General features: G+C 44.3%; 1 protein-coding gene across 6 annotated transcripts in view; it reads left to right on the forward strand.

Annotated features, from left to right (window-relative positions):
- Positions 1-21242, forward strand: part of LOC110509412 (leucine-rich repeat and calponin homology domain-containing protein 2) — an 88858-nt gene that overhangs the window by 18528 nt on the left and 49088 nt on the right. For all 6 annotated transcript variants that reach the window (XR_005040536.1, XM_036968345.1, XM_036968346.1 and 3 more), the window contains exon 2: positions 20716-20860. Coding sequence is in view for 5 of the 6 variants with exons in the window: in XM_036968345.1 (XP_036824240.1) it covers positions 20716-20860 (145 nt within the window). In the remaining variant the exon portion in view is untranslated. The remainder of the gene's footprint in view (positions 1-20715; positions 20861-21242) is intronic.

Consider the following 21242-nt stretch of genomic DNA (forward strand, 5'->3'; position numbering starts at 1 on the left):
TTCTCCCCAATTTCATGATATCCAATTGGTAGTTATAGTCTTTTCCCATTCCTGCAACTCCCATACGGAGGTAGAGAGCTGTGCATCCCCAAAACATGACCCTGCAAAGCCACACTGCTCGTTTAACCCAGAAGCCAGCCGTGCCAATGTGTCGGAGGAAACACTGTCCAACTGGCGACTGTGTCAGCGTGCATACGCCCGGCCCGCCACAGGAGTCGCTAGAGTGCGATGGGACAAGGACATCCCGGCCGACCCAAACCCTGACGACGCTGGGCCAATCGTGCGTCGCCTCATGGGTCTGTAGTGACGCCTCAAGCACAGCGATGCAGTGCCTTAGACTGTGATGTAGTGCCTTAGACTGCTGCGACACTCGGGAGGCCCTACAACCCGATTTCATAGTTTTACCCATTAATTCTGCGTGGTTACGGGGTTAATTCTGGGTGGTTACAGGGTTAAAACAGAAATAACTCAACGGGTTAAGTTTAGGTATTCATTTTGAGTGGGTAAGGTTCGAGCTATGGTTTGGGAAAGGTTTGAAACAAAATAATTAAAGCAATGCGCTGTGTCCTTTTAAGCATCATCAAGTACTCTCCCTGCTTGCAAGAGAATTGTGAACTTCCATGGTGCTTTGGTCTAAGCAGCACGCTCTGGCTTTGAGCCTTGTGAGTTCGAGCCCAGTGTTTTGCCATAGTTTATTTTTGGTGAGCAACTGCTAAGGCAGATATCGTCGTCCTCAGGGCCTTTTCAAATGTCTGAAATCGACGGCTCTTTCTCGTGACTAGCCTGGACTTTATGCTCATCCACAGGTCTCTACCAACTCAGACACCCTACCCTCACCTTACCTTCATTATTGTTATGTCATTTTCTTGTGTAACTTTTTTTTTGATACACTGCCGATTTTGCAGGATTTCCCACTTACAAAGCATGTAGAGGTCTGTAATTTTTATCATAGGTACACTTCAACTGTGAGAGACGGAATCTAAAAAATCCAAAAAATCACATTGTATGATCTTCAAGTAATTAATTAGCATTTTATTGCAGTGTATCAAATACTTGTTCTCCTCACTGTATATATATATTTGTTTTACTTTAGTTTATTTAGTAAATATTTTAACTCTTGTAAGTAAGCATTTCACAGTAAGGTCTACACCTGATCTCTTACTCACACTCTCACACACACACACACACACACACACACACACACACACACACACACACACACACACACACATACACCCTCATACTCATTACTGACACCACACACCCCTTACACCTACGGTGCTTCTAAAATTATTATTGATTAGATTTATTACTACCATTCTGCTGCTGCTAAATGATTATTGATTAGATTTATTACTACCATTCTGCTGCTGCTAAATGATTATTGATTAGATTTATTATTACCATTCTGCTGCTGTTCATTGATTATTAATTTGCATTACCATCCGTATCTATCTGCTGGTCTCTATTACACCTGTTTACATGTGTTTTTACACCGAGTGTACAAAACATTAAGAACACCTTCCTAATATTGAGTTGCGCCCCCTTTTGCCCTCAGAACAGCCTCAATTTGTCAGGGCATGAACTCTACAAGGTGTCAAGTGGATGCTGGCCCATGTTGATGCCATTGCTTCCTACAGTTGTGTCAAGTTGGCTGGATGTCCTTTGGGTGGTGGACCATTCTTGATACACACAGGAAACTGTTGAGCGTGAAAACCCCCAGAAGCGTTGCAGTTCTTGACACACTCAAACCGTGCGCCTGGCACCATACCCCATTCATAGGCAGATCTTGCCCATTCACCCCCTGAATCGCACACATACACAATCCATGTCTCAATTGTCTCAAAGCTTAAAAATTCTTCTTTAACCTGTCTCCCCTTCATCTACACTAGATTGAAGTAGATTTAACAAGTGACACAAGGGATTATAGCTTTCACCTGGTCAGTCTATGTCGTGGAAAGAGCAGATGTTTCTAATGTTTTGTACACTCAGTGTATTACCCATAGTACGTTACCATTAGTGTTTATACATTCCTGCTACCAGATACTTTTCAGCCCTGTTCACACTTATGAATGTGAAATGTCAGAATAATAGTAGAGAGTCATTAATTTAAGCCTTTTTTTTCAATCATATTCCTAGTGGGTCAGAAGTTTACATAAACTCAATTAGTATTTGGTAGCATTGCCTTTAAATTGTTTAATTTGGGTCAAAAGTTTTGGGTAGCCTTCCACAAGCTTCCCACAATATGTTGGGTGAATTTTGTCCCACTCCATCTGACAGAGCTGGTGTAACTGAGTCAGGTTTGTAGGCCTCCTTGCTCGCACACGCTTTTTCAGTTCTGCCCACACATTTTCAAGCGACCAAGCTTTAACTTCCTGACTAATGTCTTCAGATGTTGCTTCAATATATCCACATAATTTTTCTCCTTCATGATGCCATCTATTTTGTGAAGTGCACCAGTTCCTCCTGCAGCAAAGCAACACCACAACATGATGCTGCTACCCCTGTGCTTCACGGTTGGGATGGTGTTCTTTGGCTTGCAAGCATCCCCCTTTTTCCTCCAAACATAACAATGGTCATCATGGCCAAACAGTTCTATTTTTGTTTCATCAGACCGGGGGACATTTCTCCAAAAAGTACAATCTTTGTCTCCATGTGCAGTAGTCTGGCTTTTTTATGGCGGTTTTGGAGCAGTGGCTTCTTCCTTGCTGAATGGCATTTCTGGTTATGTCGATATAGGACTCGTTTTTACTGTGGATATAGATATTTTTGTACCTGTTTCCTCCAGCATCTTCACAAGGTCATTTGCTGTTGTTCTGGGATTGATTTGCACTTTTCGCGCCAAAGTACGTTAATCTCTAAGAGACAGAATACATCTCCTTCCTGTACGGTATGACGGCTGCGTGGTTCCATGGCGTTTGTACTTGCGTACTATTGTGTATACAGATGAACGTGGTACCTTCAGGTGTTTGGAAATTGCTCCCAAGGATGAACAAGACTTGTGGAGGTCTACAATATTTTTTCTGAGGTCTTGGCTGATTTCTTTTGATTTTCCCATGATGTCAAGCAAAGAGGCACTGAGTTTGAAGGTAGGCCTTGAAATACATCCGCAGGCACACCTCCAATTGACTCAAATGATGTCAATTAGCCTATCTGAAGCTTCTAAAGCCATGACATAATTTTCTGGAATTTTCCAAGCTGTTTAAAGGCAAAGTCAACTTAGTGTATGTAAACTTCTGACCCACTGGAATTATGATACAGTGAATTATAAGTTAAATAATCTGTCTGTAAACAATTGTTGGAAAAATTACTTGTGCCATGCACAAAGTAGATGTCCTAACCGACTTGCCAAAACTATAGTTTGTTAACAAGTGCCATCTTCGCTTTATGGTGGTAAATAGACGGCTATGAATAATACTGATGAGAACTCTCTTGGTAGATGCGGTCGACAGCTTATCATAATGTACTTATGATAATAATAATATTAGACATCGCGCACCAGCTGTTATTGACAAAAAAGGCACACTCGTCTTACCAGAGGTAGCAACTCTGTTCTGCCGGTGCATGGGAAATCCCCCAACACTATATTGTTAGTTTCTTCTTTCAGCCACGTCTCGGTGAAACATAAGATGTTGCAGTTTTTAATGTCCCGTTGGTAGGATAATCTTAATATTAGGTCATCAATTGTATTTTCTAACGATTGCACGTTAGCAAGAAGAATGGAAGGCATTGGGAGTTTACGAGCTCGCCTACGGATTCTCAGAAGGATCCCCGATCTGCGTTCCCTTTTCCGGCATCTTTTCTTCACACAAAAGGCGTGGATCTGGGCCTGTTCCAGTGAAAGCAGGATATCCTTCTCGTCGGACTCGTTAAAGGAAAATGTTTCTTCCAGTCTGTGGTTAGTAATCGTTTTTCTGATGTCCAGAAGTTATTTTCGGTCATAAGAGACAGTAGCAGCAACATTATATACACAATAAGTACAAGAATAAGTTATACAAAACGCAAACAAAATAACAAAATTGCACCATTGGTTGGGAGAATGTAAATCAAATCAAATCAAATGTATTTATATAGCCCTTCGTACATCAGCTGATATCTCAAAGTGCTGTACAGAAACCCAGCCTAAAACCCCAAACAGCAAGCAATGCAGGTGTAGAAGCACGGTGGCTAGGAAAAACTCCCTAGAAAGGCCAAAACCTAGGAAGTAACCTAGAGAGGAACCAGGCTATGTGGGGTGGCCAGTCCTCTTCTGGCTGTGCCGGGTGGAGATTATAACAGAACATGGCCAAGATGTTCAAATGTTCATAAATGACCAGCATGGTCGAATAATAATAAGGCAGAACAGATTAAACTGGAGCAGCAGCACGGTCAGGTGGACTGGGGACAGCAAGGAGTCATCATGTCAGGTAGTCCTGGGGCATGGTCCTAGGGCTCAGGTCAGTTGAAACTGGAGCAGCAGCACGGCCAGGTGGACTGGGGACAGCAAGGAGTCATCATGTCAGGTAGTCCTGGGGCATGGTCCTAGGGCTCAGGTCCTCCGAGAGAGAGAAAGAAAGAGAGAAGGAGAGAATTAGAGAACGCACACTTAGATTCACACAGGACACCAAATAGGACAGGAGAAGTACTCCAGATATAACAAACTGACCCTAGCCCCCCGACACATAAACTACTGCAGCATAAATACTGGAGGCTGGAGGATGACCACATCAGTGAATCAACCCACTCAGGTGACGCACCCCCTCCATTGACGGCATGAGAGAGCCCCAGTAAGCCAGTGACTCAGCCCCTGTAATAGGGTTAGAGGCAGAGAATCCCAGTGGAAAGAGGGGAACCGGCCAGGCAGAGACAGCAAGGGCGGTTCGTTGCTCCAGAGCCTTTCCGTTCACCTTCCCACTCCTGGGCCAGACTACACTCAATCATATGACCCACTGAAGAGATGAGTCTTCAGTAAAGACTTAAAGGTTGAGACCGAGTTTGCGTCTCTGACATGGGTAGGCAGACCGTTCCATAAAAATGGAGCTCTATAGGAGAAAGCCCTGCCTCCAGCTGTTTGCTTAGAAATTCTAGGGACAATTAGGAGGCCTGCGTCTTGTGACCGTAGCGTACGTGTAGGTATGTACGGCAGGACCAAATCAGAGAGATAGGTAGGAGCAAGCCCATGTAATGCTTTATAGGTTAGCAGTAAAACCTTGAAATCAGCCCTTGCTTTGACAGGAAGCCAGTGTAGAGAGGCTAGCACTGGAGTAATATGATCACATTTTTTGGTTCTAGTCAGGATTCTAGCAGCCGTATTTAGCACTAACTGAAGTTTATTTAGTGCTTTATCCGGGTAGCCGGAAAGTAGAGCATTGCAGTAGTCTAACCTAGAAGTGACAAAAGCATGGATTAATTTTTCTGCATCATTTTTGGACAGAAAGTTTCTGATTTTTGCAATGTTACGTAGATGGGGAAAAAGCTGTCCTTGAAATGGTCTTGAAATGTTCTTCAAAAGAGAGATCAGGGTCCAGAGTAACGCCGAGGTCCTTCACAGTTTTGTTTGAGACGACTGTACAACCATTAAGATTAATTGTCAGATTCAACAGAAGATCTCTTTGTTTCTTGGGACCTAGAACAATCATCTCTGTTTTGTCTGTTTAAAAGTAGAAAGTTTGCAGCCATCCACTCCCTTATGTCTGAAACACATGCTTCTAGCAAGGGCAATTTTGGGGCTTCACCATGTTTCATTGAAATGTACAGCTGTGTGTCATCCGCATAGCAGTGAAAGTTAACATTATGTTTTCGAATAACATCCCCAAGAGGTAAAATATATAGTGAAAACAATAGTGGTCCTAAAACGGAACCTTGAGGAACACCGAAATGACAGTTGATTTGTCAGAGGACAAACCATTCACAGAGACAAACTGATATCTTTCCGACAGATAAGATCTAAACCAGGCCAGAACTTGTCCGTGTAGACCATTTTGGGTTTCCAATCTCTCCAAAATAATGTGGTGATCGATGGTATCAAAAGCAGCACTAAGGTCTAGGAGCACGAGGACAGATGCAGAGCCTCGGTCCGATGCCATTAAAATGTCATTTACCACCTTCACAAGTGCCGTCTCAGTGCTATGATGGGGTCTAAAACCAGACTGAAGCATTTCGTATACATTGTTTGTCTTCAGGAAGGCAGTGAGTTGCTGCGCAACAGCCTTTTCTAAAATGTTTGAGAGGAATGGAAGATTCGATATAGGCCGATAGTTTTTTTACATTTTCTGGGTCAAGGTTTGGCTTTTTCAAGAGAGGCTTTATTACTGCCACTTTTAGTGAGTTTGGTACACATCCGGTGGATAGAGAGCCGTTTATTATGTTCAACATAGGAGGGCCAAGCACAGGAAGCAGCTCTTTCAGTAGTTTAGTTGGAATAGGGTCCAGTATGCAGCTTGAAGGTTTAGAGGCCATGATTATTTTCATCATTGTGTCAAGAGATATAGTACTAAAACACTTGAGCGTCTCTCTTGATCCTAGGTCCTGGCAGAGTTGTGCAGACTCAGGACAACTGAGCTTTGAAGGAATACGCAGATTTAAAGAGGAGTCCGTAATTTTCTTTCTAATAATCATAATCTTTTCCTCAAAGAAGTTCATGAATTTATCACTGCTAAAGTGAAAGTCATCCTCTCTTGAGGAATGCCGCTTTTTAGTTAGCTTTGCGACAGTATCAAAAAGGAATTTCGGATTGTTCTTATTTTCCTCAATTAAGTTAGAAAAATAGGATGATCGAGCAGCAGTAAGGGCTCTTCGGTACTGCACAGTACTGTCTTTCCAAGCTAGTCGGAAGACTTCCAGTTTGGTGTGGCGCCATTTCCGTTCCAATTTTCTGGAAGCTTGCTTCAGAGCTCGGGTATTTTCTGTGTACCAGGGAGCTAGTTTCTTATGAGAAATGTTTTTAGTTTTTAGGGATGCAACTGCATCTAGGGTATTGCGCAAGTTTAAATTGAGTTCCTCAGTTAGGTGGTTAACTGATTTTTGTCCTCTGGCATCCTTGGGTAGACAGAGGGAATCTGGAAGGACATCAAGGAATCTTTGTGTTGTCTGTGAATTTATAGCACGACTTTTGATGTTCCTTGGTTGGGGTCTGAGCAGATTATTTGTTGCAATTGCAAACGTAATAAAATGGTGGTCCGATAGTCCAGGATTATGAGGAAAAACATTAAGATCCACAACATTTATTCCATGGGACAAAACTAGGTCCAGCGTATGACTGTGACAGTGAGTGGGTCCAGAGACATGTTGGACAAAACCCACTGAGTCGATGATGGCTCCGAAAGCCTTTTGGAGTGGGTCTGTGGACTTTTCCATGTGAATATTAAAGTCACCAAAGATTAGAATATTATCTGCTATGACTACAAGGTCCGATAGGAATTCAGGGAACTCTGTGAGGAACGCTGTATATGGCCCAGGAGGCCTGTAAACAGTAGCTATAAAAAGTGATTGAGTAGGCTGCATAGATCATGACTAGAAGCTCAAAAGACGAAAACTGCATTTTTTTTTTGTAAATTGAAATTTGCTATCGTAAATGTTAGCAACACCTCCGCCTTTGCGGGATGCACGGGGGATATGGTCACTAGTGTAGCCAGGAGGTGAGGCCTCATTTAACACAGTAAATTCATCAGGCTTAAGCCATGTTTCAGTCAGGCCAATCACATCAAGATTATGATCAGTGATTAGTTCATTGACTATAATTGCCTTTGAAGTAAGGGATCTAACATTAAGTAGCCCTATTTTGAGATGTGAGGTATCATGATCTCTTTCAATAATGACAGGAATGGAGGTGGTCTTTATCCTAGTGCGATTGCTAAGGCGAACACTGCCATGTTTAGTTTTGCCCAACCTAGGTCGAGGCACAGACACGGTCTCAATGGTGATAGCTGAGCTGACTACACTGACTGTGCTAGTGGCAGACTCCACTATGCTGGCAGGCTGGCTAACAGCCGGCTGCCTGGCCTGCACCCTATTTCATTGTGGAGCTAGAGAAGTTAGAGCCCTGTCTATGTTCGTAGATAAAATGAGAGCACCCCTCCAGCTAGGAGTCCGTCACTCCTCAGCAGGTCAGGCTTGGTCCTGTTTGTGGGTGAGTCCCAGAAAGAGGGCCAATTATCTACAAATTCTATCTTTTGGGAGGGGCAGAGAACAGTTTTCAACCAGCGATTGAGTTGTGAGACTCTGCTGTAAAACTCATCACTCCCCCTAACTGGGAGGGGGCCAGAGAAAATTACTCGATGCCGACACATCTTTCTAGCTGATTTACACGCAGAAGCTATGTTGCGCTTGGTGATCTCTGACTGTTTCATCCTAACATCGTTGGTGCCGACGTGGATAACAAATATCTCTATACTCTCTACACTCGCCAGTTTTCGCTTTAGCCAGCACCATCTTCAGATTAGCCTTAACGTCGGTAGCCCTGCCCCCCGGTAAACAGTGTATGATCGCTGGATGATTTGTTTTAAGTCTAATACTGCGGGTAATGGAGTCGCCAATGACTAGAGTTTTCAATTTGTCAGAGCTAATGGTGGGAAGCTTCGGCGTCTCAGACCCCGTAACGGGAGGAGTAGAGACCAGAGAAGACTCGGCCTCTGACTCCGACCCGCTGCTTAATGGGGAAAACCGGTTGAAAGTTTCTGTCGGCTGAATGAGCGACACCGGTTGAGCGTTCCTACAGCATTTCCTTCCAGAAACCGTGAGAAAGTTGTCCGGCTGCGGGGACTGTGCCAAGGGATTTATACTACTATCTGTACTTACTGGTGGCACAGACGCTGTTTCATCCTTTCCTACACTGAAATTACCCTTGCCTAGCGATTGCGTCTGAAGCTGGGCTTGTAGCACAGCTATCCTCGCCGTAAGGCGAGTACAGCGACTGCAATTAGAAGGCATCATGTTAATGTTACTACTTAGCTTCGGCTGTTGGAGGTCCTGACGAATCGTGTCCAGATAAAGCGTCCGGAGTGAAAAAGTTGAGGGAAAAAAAACTAAAATATAAACGGTAATTAAAAAGTAAAAACCGTAAAGTTGTCAGGTAGCAAAACAGGTTGGCAACAAAACGCACAGCAACTCGAAAACAAGTCTGCAAACGTCAGCCATGGTCTTCGGCGCCATCTACTACCACATTTTTATGCATAAACCCACCACAACCACTCCAGTACCCCTGAATATTGAATAAGATACAGACCTATATATACTTGCATCCTCATGTTTCTTTAACTTATCATTGTGTGTTTTTCCTTTTATCTATATTTATTATTATTGTTATTATTTTCACTGTATTGTTGGGAAAGAGCTCTCAAGAAAGAATTTAAGGATACTGTTTTACACCTTTTGTATCCTGTGCATGTGGCGAATCAACTTTGTAACTTGAAACCACACAGTGCTATCGGGAGAGATCCTGGTCACCCTGTACAGGCAGCATTCCAACCAAGCCTCCGTGGCTCCCTCACCTCAATCCTATCTCCCTGGGTGAAGATGGGCAGACAGACACAGTGGGTGAGGAAATCAATGCTTAACCGTTAAAGGTGGGGAGTCCAGACAGACACCCCTGTGTCAAATGACCATGAGGTTTCTAAACAGGCTGATCCACATTTAACACCCATGCTACTTTGACTTTGTTCTGCAAAGGAAGACTCTCAGTTCCTCTGAAACCAGGGACTTGTTTGGAAACTGTGTTTGTGTATGATCCTTTTTAGATACAGTGGGGAGAACAAGTATTTGATACACTGCCGATTTTGCAAGTTTTCACATTGTATGATTTTTAAGTAATTCATTTGCATTTTATTGCATGACATAAGTATTTGATACATCAGAAAACCAGAACTTAATATTTGGTACAGAAACCTTTGTTTGCAATTACAGAGATCATACGTTTCCTGTAGTTCTTGACCAGGGTTGCACACACTGCAGCAGGGATTTTGGCCCGCTCCTCCATACAGACCTTCTCCAGATCCTTCAGGTTTCGGGGCTGTCGCTGGGCAATACGGACGTTCAGCTCCCTCCAAATATTTTCTATTGGGTTCAGGTCTGGAGACTGGCTAGGCCACTCCAGGGCCTTGAGACGCTTCTTACGGAGCCACTCCTTAGTTGCCTTGGCTGTGTGTTTCGGGTCGTTGTCATGCTGGAAGACCCAGCCACGACCCATCTTCAATGCTCTTACTGAGGGAAGGAGGTTGTTGGCCAAGATCTCGCGATACATGGCCCCATCCATCCTCCCCTTAATATGGTGCAGTTGTCCTGTCCCCTTTGCAGAAAAGCATCCCCAAAGAATGATGTTTCCACCTCCATGCTGCATGGTTGGGATGGTGTTCTTGGGGTTGTACTCATCCTTCTTCTTCCTCCAAACACGGTGAGTGGAGTTTAGACCAAAAAGCTCTATTTTTGTCTCATCAGACCACATGACTTTCTCCCATTCCTCCTCTACATCATCCAGATGGTCATTGGCAAACTTCAGACAGGCCTGGACATGCGCTGGCTTGAGCAGGGGGACCTTGCGTGCGCTGCAGGATTTTAATCCATGACGGCGTAGTGTGTTACTAATGGTTTTCTTTGAGACTGTGGTCCCAGCTCTCTTCAGGTCATTGGCCAGGTCCTGCCGTGTAGTTCAGGGCTGATCCCTCACCTTCCTCATGATCATTGATGCCCCACGAGGTGAGATCTTGCATGGAGCCCCAGACCGAGGATGATTGACCGTCATCTTGAACTTCTTCCATTTTCTAATAATTGCGCCAACAGTTGTTGCCGTCTCACCAAGCTGCTTGCCTATTGTCCTGTAGCCCATCCCAGCCTTGTGCAGGTCTACAATTGTATCCCTGATGTCCTTACACAGCTCTCTGGTCTTGGCCATTGTGGAGAGGTTGGAGTCTGTTTGATTAAGTGTGTGGACAGGTGTCTTTTATACAGGTAACGAGTTCAAACCGGTGCAGTTAATACAAGTAATGAGTGGAAAACAGGAGGCTTCTTAAAGAAAAACTAACAGGTCTGTGAGAGCCAGAATTCTTACTGGTTGGTAGGTGATCAAATACTTATGTCATGCAATAAAATGCAAATTAATTACTTAAAAATCATACAATGTGAAAACTTGCAAAATCGGCAGTGTATCAAATACTTGTTCTCCCCACTGTATGCTTGCCTGAAAAAAAAGAGAAAAAAAGTCTGAACACATCCCAGCCAGATCAGGATGTTTGTCTGCACTTGGAGTTCTATTGTTGGATATTTTGTTCATCAAGTCTCCGTGTACGTATTGTGATTCTCACGATTCTATATGTATTGTGATTCTATATGTATTGTGATTCTCACGATTCTATATGTATTGTGATTCTATACGTATTGTGATTCTCACGATTCTATATGTATTGTGATTCTCACGATTCTATATGTATTGTGATTCTCACGGTTCTATATGTATTGTGATTCTCACGATTCTATATGTATTGTGATTCTCACGATTCTATATGTATTGTGATTATCACGATTCTATACGTATTGTGATTCTCACGATTCTATACGTATTGTGATTCTCACGATTCTATACGTATTGTGATTCTCACGATTCTATATGTGTTGTGATTCTACATGTATTGTGATTCTATATGTATTGTGATTCTACATGTATTGTGATACTCACGATTCTATATGTATTGTGATTCTACATGTATTGTGATTCGATACTGTTATTTTGTGTTTCAATGTTCCAAACATATTGTTCCCCATATGTCTGCTGCAGAGTGAGCCATGAGAGTTTTGATCAGTCATGGAAATAGAAATGCTGAAAACTAATTGTCTCTCTATTTAAAATGGAGTTTTAGTGCAGGTACAGCCAACTAGCGCAAAAACAATATTCCGATATTGTCAAAACAATACGATATATTATAGGAAATAATGTCCCAATATGTTACAGTATCGATTTATCCACCCCCATCACTACAACTCTCTAAATTAAGATTGTACTTTGACAGTGACAGAATATTGTCAGTTCAAAACAAATGATTGTATACATTCTATGCTGCTTTGTATTAAGTGATACTACTCAATGTTAGTCCGCAGGTTGATGTTTATTGGGATGAGTTTTGTCCTGGAGGCAGGACTGAGTAATTTCCACTAGATTTTTATTTATTCTTAACCTTTATTTAACTAGGCAAGTCATCAAATTCTTATTTACAATGACGGCCTAGGAACAGTGGGTTAACTGCATTGTTCAGGGGCAGGACAATAGATTTTTACCTTGTCAGCTCTGTGATTCGATCTAGCAATCTTTCGGTTACTAGTCCAACGCTCTAACCACCAGCTGGCTACCTGCCTAGTGGTTAGACTTTGAATGTCCTTTCCTGACTTGATGAAGAGGCTTCAGCCTGGTGGTTTGGCTGGGGGGTAGTCAGCCTGGTGGTTTGGCTGGGGTGTAGTCAAGCCTGGTGGTTTGACTGGGGTGTAGTCAAGCCTGGTGGTTTGACTGGGGTGTAGTCAAGCCTGGTGGTTTGGCTGGGGGGTAGGTAGTCAGCTTGGTGGTTTGGCTGGGGGGTAGGTAGTCAGCCTGGTGGTTTGGCTGGGGGGGGTAGGTAGTCAGCTTGGTGGTTTGGCTGGGGGGTAGTCAGCCTGGTGGTTTGGCTGGGGTGTAGTCAAGCCTGGTGGTTTGACTGGGGTGTAGTCAAGCCTGGTGGTTTGACTGGGGTGTAGTCAAGCCTGGTGGTTTGACTGGGGTGTAGTCAAGCCTGGTGGTTTGGCTGGGGGGTAGTCAGCCTGGTGGTTTGGCTGGGGTGTAGTCAAGCCTGGTGGTTTGACTGGGGTGTAGTCAAGCCTGGTGGTTTGACTGGGGTGTAGTCAAACCTGGTGGTTTGGCTGGGGGGTAGGTAGTCAGCTTGGTGGTTTGGCTGGGGGGTAGGTAGTCAGCTTGGTGGTTTGGCTGGGGGGGGTAGGTAGTCAGCTTGATGGTTTGGCTGGGGGGTAGGTAGTCAGCTTGGTGGTTTGGCTGGAGGGTAGTCAGTCAGCTTGGTGGTTTGCCTGGGGGGTAGTCATACTGGTGGTTTGGCTGTGGGTAGTCAGCCTAGTGGTTTGGCTGGAGGGTAGTCAGCCTAGTGGTTTGGCTGGAGGGTAGTCAGCCTAGTGGTTTGGCTGGAGGGTAGTCAGCCTTGCCGGCCCTGTTCTGCTTGAGCTCTTTGGGCATTAACAGATGTCTGCCTGTATGTCTGCCTGGCTGCCTACTTATGCCACAGATGGCGTTTGGTCAGAGGCAAGGATAGAGACAGACAAATGGACAGCATCACAAAAGCAAAGCATCACCCTTCTCCCCACCCCCTTCCCCATCAACCCGTGTGCTTCAAATGTTCCCCAAACACGAGTGGCCAGACCTTTGTTGAGTCCAGCAGGGGGTCCCCTTCATAACCTCCAGGTCTAAGTCTAGAAGTGGGCCTGGGCCAACCCTGGTCTTCCCCTTAATGGGAGAGATGAGCCTTTAGATTCACAGCACATCCACCAACTGTTGTCTTCCTGCACATATCATCAAAAGAGAGATGCCTGAGTCTGTCTCTCTCCTCACCTCTCCCTCATGTCTGTCTGGCCAGTCTGTCTCCTCCACTCTATAGTCTGTCTGTCTCCAAGTCTGTGTCTGTGGGCCCTCAGATTCATGTGTCTGTCTGGGATTTGTTGTTCTGCTGAAAGTCAGAGTTAGGGGAGCTGGGTCCTGTGTGCTGGGGGGCTGCTCTCTCACCGCTCCCATACAGTGCTCCTGCGCTCTGACATCACAGGATAGGGATGAGCCGGTTACATGGGTAGACACACGTATTTGAAATCAAGGCTCACCTACGCTGTACAACATGAATGATGCATGTTGGAAGACTAGCTATCAGCACAGAATTGGCAGCAAAGCTTTTATTGGCTGCTGAAGCTGTGCCTTAAGCCTCACATTAGGGTGTGTGTGTGTGTGTGTGCGCGTGTGTGTGTGTGTGTGTGCGTGTGTGTGTGTGCGTGCGTGTGCGAGAAAGAGAGAGCACTTTTGTCTGTCTAGATGTGTCTGTGTTTGTGTCTGAGAGACAGAGATAAAGACAGGAGACTATGTGTTCGTGTGGGAGAGAACAGAGATCAATATGTGTATGTTCCTGAATCCATGTGTGACTCTACATACAGTACAACCCAATAGCTATGGACTCGTATTCAATTAAGCCAATGAATGTGTTGCTAAATAGTTTAATTGGTGCTGATGGAGCTGCTGTAATCGTAAGTAATATGTCATAATTGAGCTGGGCTGTGTATGTCTGTGTGTGTGTGTCTTTACCAGGGGCTGTACAGCTCCTCACACAGGTCTGTAATTACTGTGTTAGGCCATGATTATCCAGAGCTCAGGCTCCATCACACACAGGCTCAAATGGGCCAATTAAACCTGCATCAGCAGAGACACATCCCCATCACACACACACTGTAACGGCATTCAGAGGTGGAAGAAGTAGAGGACCAAAGCGCAGCGTGGTTAGTGTTCATCTTTTTAATAAGAACCTGAACACAACAAAGTGACAACCGAAACAGTTCTATCTGGTGCAGACACACAAAGACTGAAAATAACCACCCACAAAACACAAAGGAAAACAGGCTACCTAAATATGGTTCTCAATCAGGGACAACGATTGACAACTGCCTCTGATTGAGAACCATATCAGGCCAAACACAGAAATAGAAAATATAGAAAAACTAACATAGACTGCCCACCCCAACTCACACCCTGACCATACTAAATAAAGACAAAACAAAGGAATAAAGGTCAGAACGTGACGCACACACACATCATGTGTGTGCATGTGTGCATGTGTGTGTGCATGTGTGTGTTTAAGGCATGAGTATATGGGAATGTTTGTGTGAATCAACACACCGTTTCTTTAGAAAATGTTAATCTTTGTGTGACCGGGCCTAATTCATCACAGTTGTCAGAGTGAATCGACTCGCAATCTTCAAAATGTTGATGCGATTTGGGCGCAACATTATCTTTACATTATCTTTACATTATCTTCTGACCTTGGTCAGGAGTATTTTTCATACAGACTAAATCACCTGAAAATGAAGGTCGTAGCCCAAGGTTGGGGTGAATAACAAGGGGAGGGGGTTGTATCTCTGTTGGGGTCTACTGCCCCAAAGCAATACCGTGGGCCTTTGTGGGCCTTTTTGTCCCCTCTGGCTGATGGAGTAATGGAGGAGACCTACAAGCATCCATTTACAGCTCGGTCTCTGGGGAGTTGTAATGATACATCCTCAGGTTGTGAGTGGGAGTGATATAGTGTGGTATAGAGTGATATATGCCAACCCCCTCTCCCTCTCCTCTCCCCATCTTCCACTGAGAGGGTGACCCTGCTGTGGATAGAGAGGTCCCTGGAGGAGTGACGTGGGGCGGAGGGATTATACCCCCTCTGGTACACAGCTGAGACGATAGGTTTCCCCCCAGCCCCCTCCATCATCATCAGCCCCTCCACACAGCCCTCCACCTGAAAGGCACTGTGAAATAGGGCACTGTGACTTCTCTACAAGCTAAATTACTGGCAGTAACAGGGGTTGATGTGTTTGTGCCTTAGCCCACCACCATTAGGCTTGGTATAAGATATTGGTGTATTTGCCTGGCTAGCTCTCTGTGATGTAGCCAGGCAGACCAGGGTTATACAGCAGTCCTCTAAGGCATCACAGCTGTGCAGTGAGGGACAGGAGGTTGAGGATGAGAGATGTCACTGTCACATGGGGTTCCCATCACTGCCTCTCCATGCTGCAAGTCTGCCTGTCTGTATGAGGAACATTATGACATGTCTGTCGAATTCGCTTTGTCACGTCACATGCGGCAGGGACTGGGAGACTAGTCAGGATCGAGGGAAAGATGAACAGAGCAAAGTACACAGAGATCCTTGATGAAAACCTGCTCCAGAGCACTCAGGCCTTCAGACTGGGGCGATGTTCCCCTTCCAACAGGACAACGACCCTAAGCACACAGCCAAGACAACGAAGGAGTGGCTTCGGGACAGGTCTCTGAATGTCCTTGAGTGGCCCAGCCAGAGCCCAGACTTGAACCCGATCAAACATCTCTGGAGAGACCTGAAAATAGCTGTGCAGCGACGCTCCCCATCCAACCTGACAGAGCTTGAGAGGATCTGCAGAGAAGAATGGAAGAAACTCCCCAACTACAGGTGTGCCAAACTTCTACCTATGAAAACTTGAGGCTGTAAATGCTGCCAAACGTGCTTCAACAAAGTACTGAGTAAAGGGTCTGAATACTAATGTAAATGTGATATTTCAGTTTGTTGTTTTTTTAAATATTTTTTTATATAAATGCAAACATTTGTAAAAACCTGTTTTTGCTTTGTCATTATGGGGTATTGTGTGTGTAGATTGATGAGGGGAAGAAAACTATTGAATCAATTTTGAATAAGGCTGTAACATAACAAAATGTGTAAAACGTCAATAGGTCTGAATACTTTCTGAGTGCCCTGTATATTGGAATAAGTGCAGGTAAATTTCACGAGGACCCATCTGACTGGAATGTAGATTGTGTTCCCTGTGCTACAGAGTCTTTGATGTAGCGTGCATGTTGACATCGTCTCTGAGTAGGGTTATGACAGTTATGGAATTTTGGATGACGGTAATTGGCCAGCCAAAATGACCGCGGTCTCCGTAGGAATAAACCAGTTTTAGACACACCTTTTCTCCTCTCCTTCGCTCCCGACTGCATGTGCTGCCATAGAAATATAATGCTAGAAATTAGAATGAATTATATTTCTGTGTGCTGCCGCTGCATTTTGTGGGGGCCGTTGCCTTGGCAACCGAAGACTCATGCCGCTAGTTTCTTGTTTCAGCAAGCAGCAACAGTTTCGCCATGTTGTTAAGAACCCATGTTACAGCGGAAACGGACTCAACTGCACCAATGCCTGGCTGTCCCGTCTTCAGTCAGCTGTTTGTAAAAAAAGATATATATACTGTATTTTTAAACGGTTAAGACTGTTATTTTATTTCATGACCGTCTACATCCATAACTGGCGGTTATACGGTAATTGTGCCAGCCCTAACTCTGAGGAGGTTCGTGGAGTTTTTGTCACATTTCATTAGCTGTGCGATGGAGCGATGATGTATCCATCTTCCCGCCTCAGAACTCTGCCTCAGGAACGGAGTTAAACACAAACACTTCATTATGGAAATGTCTCCCACACAGTAAATGCTGCAATTTGTAACAGGCTTACTCAGAGATGGCTCCCTTATGTTCGTCCAAAACAGCTCTTTCTCTCTGAACAGAGCTACAATACTGTGCTACAATGTGTGTGATAAGCAGTGGGTTCTGACTAGCAGTGAGGCTTGTTGTGATCCCACTTTTCCTTTGATGTCTTGTCTCTGCCATGTGAGATCTGACTGGATGGTAGCCCCAGGTTCCTATTATCATTTCCCTGACTAGTAATTCCCAGGAAAACGGAAAGAAAGGAATACGTCTCTCATGAGTGGAGGAGATGCAATTGGAATTCATCCTGGTTGGTCTTTTACAGGTTAAGAATGTACAGAAAGACAATCAAATATCTGGATTTGAGCTTGTTTAAATGCAAGGATACGTTGGGCATCTTTATGCAGTCTTGGCTTTGAGATTAGTGATGAGAAAAAAACAAGGCCATAATATCAAGTAGTCTGCCAAGACCTGTGATTGGCCTAGAGATAAAGCTTTAGTCCTGCCGTCTCTGCCCTCTAATTAAAACAGCATTGTTTTGGCAGACAACACCCTCCTACTCACCATGCTGAACACTCACTCCTACATACAGACATAGGGCTGAGACCAGTTTGTTAGATTGCTCAGGAACCAACTCCCTCTGTGTTTGAGGAGCTTGACCTTTGTTTTAGTTTCATTTAGAAATCAGTTGTATCAGCACAACCTCCTTCCCTCCTTTGCATGCAAGCATGCACTACTGAAGCAAACACAGACATGCATATCAAGGCATATAGTCACGTCCCCTCATGTGATTCAGTTGCTTGCCGCTCCCCTCCTCTCTGCGTGTGGTTGCCATGGTATCGGTAGCCAGGGCCTTCACAGTTCCTTCACGGAGCACTGCAGAACTCTCCTTCATCGAGTGAGGGACACATGCAGAGCCTAGACTACTCATGTATGGGGTCAGACCCTGATAGGCCTCTTACATTACAGTTACGTTCACAGGAAGATACTGTATGTAGACGTTGTAGGAATAGACAGAATGTACAGTGAACATAGCTATAGTGATCATTCCACATTGTGCATGAACCATGTGACAGAATATCAGTTGTTTGTAACGCACAGTGTGGTTGTGGTAGAATAGTGTGTGAGGAATTGAGGAGGTGGTAAACTAGAGTAGGCAGCTTGTTGTGAATGGAGAGTGGTGCAGTAGGTAGGTACAGTAGCTGTATTGCAGACCGTGTAATTTGTGAATGGAGGAGCTGCAGTGAGTCTGTTCCAGGGGGTGGAGGAGGAGGCTCTTCCTCCAGACATCATTGGTTCTCCGAGAGGCAGTGGTAGCTGCCAGATAGCACAGCTGGGGATCGAGCTGAGGCTAGAGCGGAGGCTGAGGAGGGGCACAGTACAATGTGCCAGGCACTCCACTCGCCATCACATCAATTATTGGACAGAGGGATGGGCCTACTGCATCACAACCATACAATCTTATCTGAAAGGGGCAGTGACGTGTTCCTCACGGCTGTCTCTCTCGCTTCTCTTCTCTCCACCTCTCTTTATCAATCATTCTTCTCATTACGCACCGTTTCATGACCCCTGAAATCAGTAAGCCCTGTGAGTCTAATTAATTCAGCAAAATATTACTGTGAACGAGGGCAACATAATTATATATATTATATTATATACATCTTTACACCAGGGGTTCTCAAAGTGGGGTCAGCGGTACTGCAGGGGGTCCGCGGCCAGATCTATAATATATATATATAAATATACAGTTGAGGTTGGAAGTTTACATACACTTAGGTTGCAGTCATTAAAGCTCGTTTTTCAACCACTCCACAAATGTATTGTTAACAAACTATAGTTTGTCGGTTAGGACATGTACTTTGTGCATGACACAAGTCATTTTTCCAACAATTGTTTACAGACAAACTATTTCACTTATAATTCACTATCACAATTCCAGTGGGTCAGAAGTTTACATACACTAAGTTGACTGTGTCTTTAAACAGCTTGGAAATTTCCAGAAAATGATGTCATGGCTTTAGAATCTCATTTGAGTCAATTGGAGGTGTACCTGTGGATGTATTTCAAGGCCTACCTTCAAACTCTTGAAGTGCCTCTTTGCTTGCCATCATGGGAAAAACAAAAAAGATCAGCCAAGACCTCAGAAAAAGGTCCTCCTTGGGAGCAATTTCCAAATGCCTGAAGGTACCATGTTCATCTGTACACACAATAGTACGCAAGTACAAACGCCATGTGTTATTTCACAGTTTTGATGTCTTCACTATTATTCTACAATGTAGAAAACAGTACAAATAAAGAAAAACCCTTGAATGAGTAGGTGTGTCCAAACTTTTGACTGGTACTGTGTATATATTACATTTTACTACCAACAGATGTAACTACTTTTTGCCAAGGGATCCATAGAATGCGTTTAAATTGTGTATTACAATGCAATGTAATATTATTAACCTACAATGTATGTACTTTCCCCGGGCCCGAGGCTTGGTTTGTCTAGCCATGTACTGCAGACGTCATAATAAATAATACAACTCCTAGTGGGCTATTCTTATCTCACTCGTGTTGCGTTGTGATTATGAGGGGGTCCCTGATCAATTTGCTAACACAGAAGTGGTCCCCGGCCCCAAAATGTTTGAGAACCCCTGCCTTAACCTCTCATCTTAGCAGAGTATTACCTGTCATTGAAGCCTATAAGGTATTATAATGTGCCATTCATGATGAGGACTGAACTCTGACTGATTAACTGTCTCCGGTTCACCAACCTGTGGCTAGTAAATTCCTGGCATCTACTTGATAAAAGTATCCACTGCAACAGCGCCACAAATGTCCACGAAACACCAAAGGACCTAGGTTAATTTTGGTTTGATGCAGAATTTGAAAGAGTATGGGTCAACAGCTATTACACAGACACAGAGGAGTTGGCCAGACTACTCTCATTGAATCGATATATATCGATTTGGGAAAGACTGTGACTGGATCTGGAAATGGATATGACTGTGTGCTAGAGTCTGTGTGTAATAGAACTGTGCTCAGGCCTAGTGTAATTTCAGCTGTCTTTGAGAAACATGCCATGTTCCCATTGATCACTCATTCAGACATATTGACCAGTCAAGACTGCGTGGAATCAATTTACTCTCCCAGAGGATTTCTTACGACCCAACCGTCACAAAAAGGTGCCATCTAGAATCTAAAAGGGTTTTTCGGCTGTCCCCATAGGAGAACCCTTTGAATAATATTTTTGGTTCCAGGTAGAACCCTTTCGGGTTCCATTTAAAACCCAAAAGGGTTCTACATGGAACCAAAAAGGGTTATCCTATTGGGTCAGCCTAAGAACCCTTTTTTCTAAGAGTGTCCAGCAGCTTCTGGAGAGACTGTTTGGATCCTTTCTTACATTACATCCTGATACATACAGTAGCCAACACCTGATCTGTTCTACTAAGAATATGACCATACATGTATGACAGTACTGTATGTAGTCCCTGTGTACCCATGACCCTCACCTGCTGTCTGTCTCTTGTCTCTCCCTCCCCCAGATCTGTCGAAGAACAGGCTCACAGAGATCCCTCCAGAGGTGTGTCTGTTCGCCCCCCTTGAGTCTCTCAACCTCTACCACAACTGCATCAAATGCATCCCTGAAGCCATCATCAACTTGCAGATGCTGACCTATCTAAACATAAGGTCAGTGATGACTCATGGAAGTATGTGGCGTGATCTGTTGACCCAATGACCTCATACTGTAACATGATATCAGCATTGTAGTGACCTGGTATAGTTAAGTATTATGGCAGTATTGACTCAATATCAAATGTTCTTTCTGCTATCCATAGCCCTTTAAATGTCTGTAATATAACCGTGCTCAAAAAAGCCTCAGGTAGCTTACACCAGGGGCATTCCTGTAATGTTATGGTAAGTGTCTGGAGTCCTCGATCTAAGAAGCATCATAAGATAGTACAACCATGATATCACCAGGCTAGAGGAAATACAAGGGCCCATGTTCACTTTTGTTCTGCTCTATCTCAGTATGGAGTTCTCCTTTCAGGGGATTCACAGGGTCAGGTAG

This window comes from Oncorhynchus mykiss, chromosome Y (genome assembly GCF_013265735.2).
Source record: "Oncorhynchus mykiss isolate Arlee chromosome Y, USDA_OmykA_1.1, whole genome shotgun sequence".
Taxonomy (NCBI): domain Eukaryota; kingdom Metazoa; phylum Chordata; class Actinopteri; order Salmoniformes; family Salmonidae; genus Oncorhynchus; species Oncorhynchus mykiss.